The sequence below is a fragment of the Phlebotomus papatasi genome, chromosome 1 (assembly GCF_024763615.1).
Source record: "Phlebotomus papatasi isolate M1 chromosome 1, Ppap_2.1, whole genome shotgun sequence".
NCBI classification, from domain to species: domain Eukaryota; kingdom Metazoa; phylum Arthropoda; class Insecta; order Diptera; family Psychodidae; genus Phlebotomus; species Phlebotomus papatasi.
In genome coordinates this window covers 98,367,465-98,380,556 of record NC_077222.1, presented here as the reverse complement: position 1 = coordinate 98,380,556, position 13,092 = coordinate 98,367,465, and the positions used below count along the sequence as shown (strand labels likewise).

Genomic DNA, 13,092 nt, shown 5'->3' with positions numbered 1-13,092 from the left:
TGGGTTTTTAATTTATTCGAGAATTCCAGGAGGTTTGAGGGCAATTGGGGTATGATTTTCAGGTGTAGTTTTTATTATAAATTAACTAGGTTATAATAGTCGTATAATAAAGGGTTGAGTTTTTCCAGATGGAATAAATATAAATTTTTTTTAATATAAAAGATATTCAAAAAAACTATGGCTACAGGCACTTACAGTCTCCTTTAAGACCTTGAACTTTTATCTACACCTAATTCCTGCCCTTTCCTCTCTTTCTTCTGGATCCCTTTAAAAATTTAATCACTTACATTTCATCTAATTTCTTTCTATTAAATAACTTCTTTTGTATTTTTGATCCCTTTTTCACAAATTTAAACTCTTCACTCTTCTCACGCATCTACATCTCAGCTTAATGAGCTTCTTTTGAGCTTTTTTCTCCTATTCTATGTCAATTATTGCAGTTGCAATAATGAACATAGAATCTATGAATATTAATTCTATCTTATTTGACAAGTGTCTTTGTTTACTAATTCAAATTTAAGAAATTCACTGAACAGTTGCCTTGGTTTGCTCAGCTTCGTACAAACTTTTACACTTATATACGCCTCATTTTCCTCGAAAACATTGCACCGGACACAAAAATTTGCGCATCACTGCGATGAAATTTTCATCCGTTTGTTTTTACCGTTTGTAAGAAGTATTATGCGTTAAAAATCAAGTTTATGCTATTTTTCTAACACATGTTTTTTGACACTTGGAAAATAACTTTGGCACTGCATTCTGACAGTCAATTAAGTGCTTGGTTAGGTGTGACTATCTCTTTTGTGATTTTCACCTAAGGAGGACTAAAAGTATTTAGTATAATGTCTTATTCCAGCCTTGTTGCCGATTGTCCGTGTGAAAAATCACGAGCTATTGCAAGCATTCCTTCGGCCATAAATTTTGCGGAATTAAAGTCGTTTTTGGGCTAACGAACCTTATATTCCGGATTTGTTAACTCTTTCCGGACCACAACATATCCAGCGAACGAATTTCAGTAACACTCACTTTATTGTAAGTCTTAGTGGTCAAATGTGATACTTTTGTAGAGAACGAATTTTTTCCGCCTCTGGGAAATTGGAAAACTCATGGGTACTCTCGTCCCCAAAAGAACGAAAAGGAGACAAACTTCAATTTTCCAAAAGCCAATAATATCAATTTTGTGAATAATTTTTGTGTGTCAAATAACTCATTTACAAGGTTGATTACTAAAACAAGAAGAATTATTGACCAGTATCTTGTGGGATGTCCAGGAAGTGGTCAAGAAAACACCAAATTCCTGCTTGCCAACAGATTCTTCAAATATTTCACACAATAACACTTTAAAACACATTTCTCTCAACACGATGTTATTGCAGACACATTAAGCTTTCTCAAAAGCATAAAAGAGACTTCCTAAACAATTAGAATTTACCAAAATCAGAAAGAATACGAAAAACTTCCCCGAAACCAAATCTCCCGCACTGCCAAATGTCAAAATTATCGGCCATATTGGCAAAAATGTCACTCCCGCTTGGAATTTTCTTACAAGGTTGGTGTCAAAAAGCAAATGGCGGTCAATGGCGAAATAACCTTACATTTGACCTCTAGATTTTTGGGGACGAGAGTATCCATAAAGTTTGAACAAGTTTTTTGAAAATTAAAGAAAAAATTATTTTTCGAATTTATGCAATCTGTAATTGTTAGTTATCATACTTATTGGCCCCGAGAGGTTTTTCCTTATTCGGGTATAGAAATATGAAAAAAAAGTCGCAATATCTGCAAGGAAGTAGAAAATCGAAAATTCACGATTCTTGACCAAAAATATCTTAGCTCAGGAGTTAATTGGGATCCTGCAAAAAATATCCTAGATTTGGACATCCTTATAGTTTGTACTTATCCAAAAGAATCGGAATTTTATCGATTCTAAATAGTTTAAAAAAATTATTTTTTCCATGGGTATCCAGAGTCCCAAAGGAGACGAAAGAGTTAAGCACTATCAAAACTATTTTAGCACATTCAAGATTGGCTAAAAACAACGTAATGTTTGTTTCTATTGCAAATCGGACTCTAGCTCTTCGCTGGGAAAGGGCTTGCATTCCGGAGGCTACCGTGTACGGTCAGAGTGCAAAGCGTTCATCGGTCAAATTAAATCCAATGCCCGTGCCAAAGGCAAACGTATACGAAAAATTTTAAATACTTTCTCTAATTTTTATTATTTTGTGACACTTTTCCTTCGCATCAATAAAAGTTGTTTTCAAATGCGTCGATCAGAGTAATTCCCAACGCACAATAACTTTTGTTTGTAAACATGTTTTCAAAATTTGCTATAAGAGAGAGCGAAATGACTAAATCTAGATCTCACTCACTCTCATTGAAATGTCAAAAACATGTTTACTAAACAAAAGTTATTGTGCGTTGGGCATTACAGATTAAAAAACATCGCGTTTTGAGAAGTTGCAGTTTGATTGGTTTTTGCAAGTTTATTTTTTTAAATAATTTAATTTTGTAGAAGCATTTAGTTTAATGTAAATCCTTTGAAAATTTTCTGACTAACTGATTTAAAACACTTAATAAGCGAAAAAACAACATTTACTCTCACTCTTCTGTTTGATTTACGCCAAATCGTTACGAATTCACTAAAACTAAGATAGAAAATTCATACTTTTCGTAATTATTGATGGTTAGACAGTGAGATGCAGTCACAATCCACCCATTTCCCACGTAAGTCCCACCACAAAAGTGCGTTAATTGTTTCGTCGAATTGAGATACTGCAGCGATACCGCAGAAGATAGTTTTTCTGCGAACGGAAAATGCTCAAATTATCAATGCAAATGTTTGCTCAAGAAGCACCTTCTCTGTATACCTTCACTTTCAATTGCATCTCCACCAACGATGCGTTTCACTCTCTTTCCCTTGCACTGACCTTGGTAACTCACTAAGAAAATAACAATGGCCAAAATGTACTTTTGGAGGTACATTTTCATAAACTGATAGACAATCTCTCTTTGGGATGAGAAATTCAATATGGAATACTTTATTTCATCTCTTTTACGCGGGATGACACTTGTGCAAATATAATTGAGCGTCATATCATATATAATTATAAAAAAAACTAAGTAATTCAACAAACTTCAGTTGTATTGAAAAAAAAAAGTTTGAGTCTGTAGAAAAAAAAGAAGATAAAGAAATACCTTACAGATCACTTTAAAGTTGGTTAACAATTTCAGGCAAGCTGACGACGTAGTCATCTTTGTCCTTCTTGAACTCAATTCTCTGTGCCTTCAGAATGTTCATAGACTTAGCAGCAATCTTCCGGAACTTTGCAGCTCGTTCCTTCGTCCACGGTTCATTACCACCTGGAAGGATAGAATATAACCGGTGAAGTGATTAGGGGAGAGTGATTTTACTTAATTTTAAATATATTTTGGAGGTAGGCTAGGCAAATATTTAGTTTAGTCCATAGACATCTATGACCGAAAAAATCGGTATTTTGGATTTTTGAAAATTCAAAGTCCAACCACTTTGTAGGGCTCATTTTTTTAGCCGATTTGTTTGAATTTTGGTTTTTATTTTTGTAAAGGTCTTGAGTTTTCGAATCACACTGGATTTATTTTAAACGGTAATGAATCGGTTAAAGTACCGGTTTGTGTTTTTTGGTTCACTTCACTCAAGCTATTTCTTTTATTTTTGAATAGGTTTTGTAGATAGCCCAGATAAATATTTCGTCCATACCTTCTTGCTTATTTGAATATTTCTTAGGTCAAAACGCTCAACGGGTTATTTATTTCTCGACCGATTTGGTCGAATTTGGATTTTTCGAAATAAATTTTAATTTTCAATTAGTCTACATCAATATCTTAAGTCTTCATGACAATGGAATCTAATTTCATTTACAATTGTGTGAAATCTGAATTCAGGGTGAACAATAACCTTTCCGATCAAAATCCTGAAAGAGCTACATTTTCTATGAAAAAATTAGATTCTTAATTAAATCTAAATTAAATTATAGCGAAAAATTACTCCACATGGATTTGGGGTTTCAGAACATGTGGAATTTTGGCTTTTTGGGACTTTAGCTTTTGGGGTTTCGATCTATTCAAGTCTTTGGCTTTTGAGGATTTTGGCTTTAGGGATTTCAATTTATTCGAAATTTTGGCTTTTCTGGATTTTGATTTTCGGGTATTCGACCCATTCGAAATTTTGGTTTTCGGAATTTTTATTCATTCAAGATTTTGACTTCCTGGATTTTGGAATTTTGGATTTTGGGAGTTCGACTCATTCAAGATTTTGGCTTCCAGGATTTGGGTTTTCGGGATTTTGACTTTCGGGATTATAGATTTTCAAGATTTTGGCTTATGAGGATTTTGGTTTTTGGGATTTTGGCTTAGAAAGGTTTTAGTTTTCGGAATTTTGGCTTTCGGATTTCGATCCATTCAGGACTTTGGCTTTTGAGGATTTTAGCTTTCGGGATTTTGGCTTTTCTGGATTTTGATTTTCGGGTATTCGACCCATTCGGGATTTTAGTTTTCGGAATTTTTATTCATTCCAGATTTTCGTTTTCTGTATTTTGTTTTTTGGATTTTGGGAGTTCGACTCGTTCAAGATTTCCGCTTTTAGGATTTTGGTTTTCGGGATTTAGTTTCGGGATTTTGGCTTTCACAATTTTGGTTTTCAGGATTTTGGCTTTCGGGATTTTAGCTTCTAAAGATTTTGGTTTTCGGGATTATGGCTTTTGAGATTTCGATCCACTCAAGATTTTCGCTTTCAGGATTTTGGTTTTCAGGATTTTGGCTTTCGGGATTTTAGCTTCTAAAGATTTTGGTTTTCGGGATTATGGCTTTTGAGATTTCGATCCACTCAAGATTTTCGCTTTCAGGATTTTGGTTTTCGGGATTTTGGCTTTCAGAATTCCGTCTCATTCAAGATTTTGGCTTTAAGGCATTTGGTTTTCGGGATGTTGGTTTTCGGGATTTTGGCTTTCAGAATTCCGACTTATTCGAGATTTTGGCTTTAAGGAATTTGGTTTTCGTGATTTTGGATTTTGGGATTATAGATTTTCGAGATTTTGGCTTTTTTATGGTTTTGGTTTTCGCGATTCTGGCTTCCAAGATTTTGGTTTTCGAAATTTTTATTTATTCAAAATTTTGGCTTTCTGGATTTTGGATTTTGTGAGTCCGACTCATTCAAAATTTTGGCTTTCAGGATTTTGGTTTTTTGGATTTTGACTTTCGGGATTATAGATTTTCGAGATTTTGGTATTATGGCTTTTGAAATTTCAATCCATTCAAGATTTTGGCTTTCAGGATTTTGGTTTTCGGGATGTTAGTTTTCGGGATGGTTTTCGGGATTTTGGCTTTAAGGAATTTGGTTTTCGTGATTTTGGATTTTGGAATTATAGATTTTCGAGATTTTGGCTTTTGATGATTTTGGTTTGCGGGATTGTGCTATTTGGGATTTTTGGCTATTCGGAATTTTTATTCATTCAAGATTTTGGCTTTCGGGATTATGGCTTTCTGGATTATGGTTTTCTGAATTTTGGCTTTCGGGATTTCGATCCATTCAAGATTTTGGCTTTGCGGGATTGATTTCGGTTTTTGGGAATTCGACCCATTCTAGATTTTGGCTTTCGAAATATTTATCCATTAAAGATTTTAGCTTTCAGGAATTCGGTTTACGGAATTTTGTCTTTCGGGAATTCGACACATTCTGCATTTTTACTCATTCGTGATTTCGGATTTTGGTTATTGGGGCTTTCGGCTTCCGGGATTTTGATTACCATCAATTATTTTCTCTTTTCTAGATTTTTCCTTGAAAAAATTTTGAAAATGCTTTTTTTATGTATATAATTTGAAAAATAAATACATTTTAATAGTTAATTTTTTATATTATTCTAAATGAAAAAAAACAATCTAATTCAGAAAATTTCTCTTGAGGGAGCCAAACGACGAAATTCCTAAGTAAAATTACTGAAATATAATTTTGAACTTACCGTCAATGCTAGCACAGATCAGAGGGCATTCTACAATCAAATCCTGCACAATTTCACGAATGTCCTTCCCCTCTACTTTGCCGACATTTCCATAGTCGACAAAGTACACAAAATAGGCATATTCATCTTCGACTTTCTTCTCAATCACCACTCTATACCAGGTTGGCTCGTCATTGCCGTATGCAAATTTTGCAATGCAGAGTTCACCCTTTTGTGGCTTGTACGGCTGTGTAGCCTCTCCAACTTCAGTGGCTTTCTTTTCGATTTCGGAGATGGCTGTATAATCAGAAGTCAGGACAAAGTAGATGAATCCCTTATCGAGCGTCTCGTCATATTGAATGGCAATGTCTACATTCTCTAGAACGGTAAACTGTTTCATTGGCACACAATCCAAATTGTACTGGACAGGCTTGAAGTGCTCAAGCTTCTTCAGAGCTTCATTTCGATTGAAGTATTCATTGATGCAGACTTTTGATTCGGTATCATAGAGCATAACTTCTGTGTCAATCCTCTTGGGTTCTCCTTCGTACTTCATCTTCAGAAGCTTGCACGTCAGTTCCTGTTTGTAGAACTTGTCTTCTTCCTTGTTCCCAAAACACGGAACACCCTTTAGCACCACACGAAAAGTCACCCGAGGAATGTTTGCCATTTGAATGGGGAATTCCCGGAGTCTGTTCCACTTGACTTCACTGGCATTGCCAAAGTCAATATAGGCGACAACGACAAGTTCACTTTCTGGATCGTAGGACTTCGCCACAACACGGTACCAGGAATCATCATCGGGATCGACGTCAAAAGGTGCCAGATAGATCTTTCCCAATTCCGGCGGCTGCTTAATCGGTGGCAGAATGGCAGCAAATTCCTTAGCTTTGGTGTGAATCTTCTTCATTGTGGCACTTGAGGCTTGTCCATGGATGAACATCTGGGAAGCTTTGTTAGAATCTGGATAGTGCAGAATGCAGATCAGTGATTCATTCGGAGGGAAATCTTCACGTGGAATATCGAGCAGATTCAAAGAAATTGTTTCAGGAAGTGCCACAGAGCGACGTTCCGGAGTGATATTTTCACTGGCAGATGGGCTCATGCCATTGGTGATTGCAGAAGTGGAAGGCCTTGGAGATGCCTTAACCTCATTCCTCTCCTGTTTCTCTTCCACATGATTACCATTCATAAGGTCCATTGGAGGATTCTGTTCAAACTGAAGCTCATGCACTGCGGCTTTAGGGGATCTTTCCTCTACGACTTCTGTTCTTACCGTAGACTCCTCAAAAGGAACCAATTTCCTGAAAAAAATTAGACGCAAGATAGAAGGTTTGACCAGTTTCATTTATTTCTGGTCTAAGTATTTTAGGCTAAATTAAACTAATAAATATTAAATGATAGTAGTCGCTTTAAATTAAAACATACTAGGGGAAACGGGGACAGTGGTAAACATGGGGTAGTAGTAAACACTGAGTTTTTCTACATTACTCTATGTTAAGTCGACCATTTTTTCAATGTACAAAGATCCATATAGTATCTATGAATTCAACAAGGTCTCGCCCTCTGAAGTCTTATATCTGATTAAAAATCGCAGTGTTTAAAACTACCCCATGTTTAGTACTGCCATAGTTCCCTCTAGGTCAGGGACGATCAAATCTATAAGTGCGGCCTGAGTTCCAGTACATTTGGGATTGATTTTAGAAATTGTACGATTGTTTATAAAAATTTTACAGAATCAAATCAAGAAACCTTCCGGATTGATTTTAGAAACTTAAGTAAACTTAACTAAAATTAAGAAGCTTTGCAGGATTAATTATATAAACTTTTCCGGTTAGTTTTAGACACAGAACCCTTAAGCTTATATTTTCACAGATCGATTTTAGAAAACGCGCACAACTTAAGCATAAAGAAAAAGGTCGAAAAAAGGAAAAAGGACATCAAATCCCAACTGTCTCAGCATGAACGACCTTAGTTGTATGTAAAATACCACGCACAGACCAATCACAAAATGGTTTAGATTGCGCTTAAAAACACGAACGGCCTAAACATAAAACGGTTCGTATTACGCTTAAAATCGCGCACAGATTAATCGTAAATTCGGTTGAGATTGTGCTTAAAATCACGCACAGCTCAATCATAAATCAGACGATACGCTTAAAATTACGCACAGCTCAATCATAAAACGGTTAACTCTTTCGTCTCTTTTGGGACTCTAGTACCCAAAGAAGCATATGAATATTCTATGAAAAACAATGTTTTTTAATTATTCAGAACTGATAAAAATCTGATTCTTGTGGATGATTACAAACTATAAGGATGTCCAAATGTAAGATATTTTTTGTAGGACCTCAATTAATTCCTGAGCTTAGATATTTTTGATTAAAAAATTGTGAAACTGGCTTGCAACATATGCTGCGGTCCGTAAAGAGTTAATACGCTTAAAATCACGCACATCTCAATTATAAAACATTGTATCATTGAGCTCTGCGTAATTTTAAGCGCATTATTAACTGTTTTATCATTGAGCTGTGCGTGATTTTAACGTAATGTGCTGTACGTGTTTTTAAGCGTAATTTTGAGCGTTTTATGTTTAGGTTGTGCATGTTTTTAAGCGCAATCTGAACCGTTTTACGTGCGTGCTGTGCGTGTTTTTAAGCACATTCTTAACCGTTTTATGATTGAGCTGTGCGTACTTTCAAGCTCAATCTGAACCGTTTTATGATTGACCTGTCCGTGTTTTTAAGCGATTTCAGAAAAACCGATATAAGGATTCTTGTTCTTTTGATATACAGAAAACGTAATTGGAAATGATTTCATCCTTATACAATAACTTCAATTCGTTCCTCCTATCAATTTTTTCGACATCAAATGTTAAAGAAAAACATATCAAATTATTTTACAGATAATGTGTTTAAAAAGAATGGTAATTAAAAAATCTTTAGTAAAATTACCGAAGAGTTCTATCTAGTAAGATCAAATATTAAGCAACACTAGTATGTTTTTCTAACTCCATTAGCAGCTTTTTAAATAATTCGAGGGGTAAATGGTACTGTGCTCTCTGTGGGGTTCGAGCAGAAACAATTGAAACAGTAAAAGAAGTTTACTTTTCAGTTGTTGAATATTGAAATTTTCTACAGATAGAGAAATTACGCTTTACAAATAAAGTGCGTAAAACATTAGTTTTACATATGCATTTTGCAGATGAACTAACACATTCTGAAGAAATATTTAAAGAAAAAAAAAAACGATTTTCGACCAAGAGTGTTTGCTTCGAATTTCTCAATGTGGATGATGTTAGCATCAAGTAGTGTAAAGGGATATTTTTATATAATTGGATTCCAAACTTTGAATGTTTTTTTTACAGCTTTAGAAATTGTATTGGTTTTCATTTCACAAGAAAAAACCTTTTTTTTAACAAAATTCGGAAATATGCAAAAATGCAAATATGCAAATAAACATGAAATATGTCAAAATATGCATTTTTAAATAGGGTTTATTACAACCACAAGAGCCCAATTCGTGAAGATAAAGGGTCTAATAGGGCCTGAGAACGCTTAATAAAAACATGCAAATACATATTTTGGCCAGCTCTAGTAATTACGTACAAACATAAGGAAAAAATAACTTTAGGCAGTCAGGAAAAATTATTTTGTTTATGGGACACCGGTGTTCCAATCGTCCTTAAAGGGATATATAATCCCTCGATTTTTTCACCCTCCAAAATTTACACCTTGCACCCACGGAGACCACTTTTCTCAACAAATCTTCACGTTTCAGAGGATTTCTGAGATATGTCGTCACGCTGTTTGTCCGTCTGTCCGTCCGGCTGTCGCTAGCTCTAGAGGCCAAACGGTAAGAGATAGTGACTTGGGACCTTCGGGGGACCCCCTCATGAGTCGATCCAATGATCATTAACATGCCCCTTATTTTCTTCCCAACACTCCCCTACCCCTCCAAAACCATGTTTTTGGTATTGCTCGAAAACGCATCGTGCGATTTTTTTCATTTTTCGATAGCAAGAATTCACGGAAACACTAGACCTTTCTTGACTTTCGCAATTTTATTCTTTACGACGTTTCGAATATAATTTTTATTACTCTAAACAATTTTGTGGAATCTATTGACTCATTTATGAATCGATACAAATGGATTAAGTTCCGGTAAACGGTAAATGATGCGAAAGTACTTTTGAGGTATAGCATCTAAGTCACGAGTTCGAGCATTTGGCAAAGCCTGGGACGCTTTGCCATCTATTTTAATTTGTAAAAAAAAATATAAGAGCCTTCTAGGGTTTCCCCTCATCTTTACAGATATTCCAAATAAATCTTTAGTCTTGAGTGCGTGGAATACTCTGGCGATTATGAAAAACAAAAAAAAAAATTAAATCGTTATTTTGTATTTGTAAAATTCCCTGATCGAGTGGAGACATGAGAAAATGCACAATGTGGAAACGATGAATTCATTTATTCATTGGAACAAATCATAATGTACTCGTGGTACTTGAGAAAATAAATAAAAAAAGGAGTGATTTCTTGTAATTTATTACATTTTTGCCCTACAGCACAAGTGGATCTAAGAAGCAAACAAAAAGAATGGCTCGTATTTTGAGCCATCAAAGGCTGATGTAGCTTGGAATTTTTGTTTTAGATTGGTTCGTGAAAGCAGTGAACATTCCGTTGTTCAAGTGCAAGTTAAAAAAGCATCCTAAATATTTCATCTTGAGTAAAAAAAAATATCTATTAGATTTGTTGCGTTTGGGAAATGTGACAAAAAATCTTTCAATTGAAATTCTGTGAACTAACTGTAGTCTATCATGTTTCACGATCGTGCTTAAGCAGCAAGTTTTTTTTTGTTACTTGAAGATGCTCTGGAGCAGACGGGAAGAAACAAAGAGTCGACAAACAAATCCCAACACTCTCTTTTCACTTTTCTTTCATTGAATTCTTTGAGAGTGAAGTTAATGACTTTATTTATTGCCTTTTTTTTCGAGGGTCAAGGGTAACCATTTTTCTTGGAAATTCATGGAGGTTTTTAACTTGGAGAATGACATCTAATAAATTCTCAAATTTCTAACTGTACTTACGGCATCCTTCGGCAGACAGCCCGATGGATTGGCCAGTGATCCCTTTGGCATCTTGCTGAACAATAGGGATCCAAGCATCTCTCGCACATGAGTCCAGCGGCTTTCTCACACAACACGCACTTGCTCATCTTGGCCGGATTCTGTTTTGATGCCTGCGTCATAATCTTGTCCGATTTATCAGAATTGTTGGATCTGCTGGATGAAGGAAAGAAACAATTACTATCTCTCTCTCCTGCATCAAATTGATCTACGAACTTGTTTTGATGATTGTCCGAGCACTGTTTAGCTGTGAATGTGATTTTTGGATTGCTCGTGATTTCCAGCAGGGCCTGTTTGCACGCTTCAGGAGTCTTGTAAGTGACGAAGATGTAGGGTGTTGGATGATCTATCGTCAGCCGGTAGTAATCGACAAATCCCCTCGGCAAATGTGCCACAAAACTATTGTCTGTTTTGGGGACATTCTCGAGCATCAACCGGCAGTTAAATGGTTTCGGCATCTGCAGTCACAAAGGTATCATTTATTTCAGGAATCGCCATGTAAAAAAGAGAAAAAATGAACAAAATCATTGTGAAATTCTGCCTCTTTTTCATTTGGAATTCTAGGTTAGAATCGCAAGATCAACTTTCCAATTGAATTGTGTAATCTAGGCAATATGATTCTTGAAGAACTTTTTCTGTCAGTAATTATTACTTACCCTGGTATATTTATCAATGATTAAAAAATGCTTAAACACAATAAAATTATAACTTCTGCGAGGGAACAACCGGCTTCATCCCTTCTTCGTCAACAAATGATGGCAATCGATGAATGAAGTTCCAGTCGACCCAAGGCCCAAGGTCGTAGAATATCGGATTTTACGATATATCGATATTTTTTTGAATTTGAAATTCTCAACGGTAATGAGAATGATCAGATAAAATATAAAATTGGAAAGAAGGTATTTTAATTAGGAGTAAATATATATCTAATAAATAATACATTTACTAAAAGAATACTGTATTTCTTTTGTCTAAATTGCACTTGATCATTTTTTTTCATTGCCTACTTTCGCCCACCCAAAAACATAGAATATCGTCAATATCTCATGGGAATACCGATATTTTTTGAATTCAAAAGCATAGTAACTGAAATAATGCTCATAAATTGAAAAAAGGAAATAAAAGAAATAAAGTCAGTAAAAAGTAAAGTTTCTTTATTAATATTATAATGCAAAAGTGGGACATGGAGAGATATATTATAATACAAATTAGAACAAAATTATCTGAAGTAATCTTGTTGAATTATGCTAGTAAACTTATCACCTCTAGACTTGATTATTTATTATTTAATAGCCCTGAATATTATTTAATTAGCCCATAAATTCTGCACTGTTTGGCCCAAAAAAGTCATATATTTGGACAAAAGTTGGAGATTGAATAATTTTACGGAATGTTTTTATTATTAGTAAATATCTTAAGCATAAATTACTGTCCATTTCATGTGGTAATATTGAGGTTCGCCCACGATGTTAAGATAAGGAAGTCTTAGAGATTTCTTTTTTCACTATTTTTAGAAGAGCTCCGGTAGATATTTAATTATCGAAAATTCTGATGCAGTTAAGGTTACTAACTAGAATTCCTTTTAAACTTTTAGTATATAAAAAAGAGATTGATAGTTGTTTTTTCGTTATAACATGGCTATAAACTTCACAAAAATAGCAATATAACCAATTTTTCTCATTTTCTTCTTGTTCTGTAAAATGAGTGCTAAATGGTTAGAGATATCGATTTGAAATTTTCAGATGACCGCCTAATAAGTCAACCTGAGCATTATAAATATGACCATCAGTTCTTCCCTACCCCTACCCTTCAACACTAAAAACATATTTTTTGTAATTACAATAAAACACGGCATACGTTTTTTTTTTGGAAGATAAGGGGTACAGTGGAAATGATGGTCGTATTAATAATCTTTAGAACCCAAGACTCCAAGTCAATATCTTTAACCATTTAGTACTTAGATCCTAAATGTACAAAAGAAGGAGGTTTTGACCGTCT

The 13,092-nt window shown here is 34.8% G+C and overlaps 1 protein-coding gene across 2 annotated transcripts; it reads right to left on the bottom strand.

The window, feature by feature from the left end:
• Positions 1-3,005: 3,005 nt before the first annotated feature.
• LOC129809972 (protein vreteno-like) lies at positions 3,006-11,905 on the bottom strand. 2 transcript variants are annotated; one of them, XM_055860151.1, is made up of 5 exons: positions 11,751-11,905; positions 11,311-11,552; positions 11,056-11,250; positions 5,991-7,273; positions 3,006-3,357 (listed from the first exon to the last, which is right to left on the bottom strand). In XM_055860151.1, the coding sequence occupies exons 2-5, from the start codon at positions 11,550-11,552 to the stop codon at positions 3,206-3,208; spliced, it is 1,872 nt and encodes a 623-aa protein (XP_055716126.1). In that variant the 5' UTR covers positions 11,751-11,905; the 3' UTR covers positions 3,006-3,205. The 2 variants fall into 2 exon arrangements, with proteins under 2 accessions (XP_055716126.1, XP_055716127.1); XM_055860152.1 differs by having other exon boundaries at positions 11,056-11,247; positions 11,751-11,869.
• Positions 11,906-13,092: the final 1,187 nt, after the last annotated feature.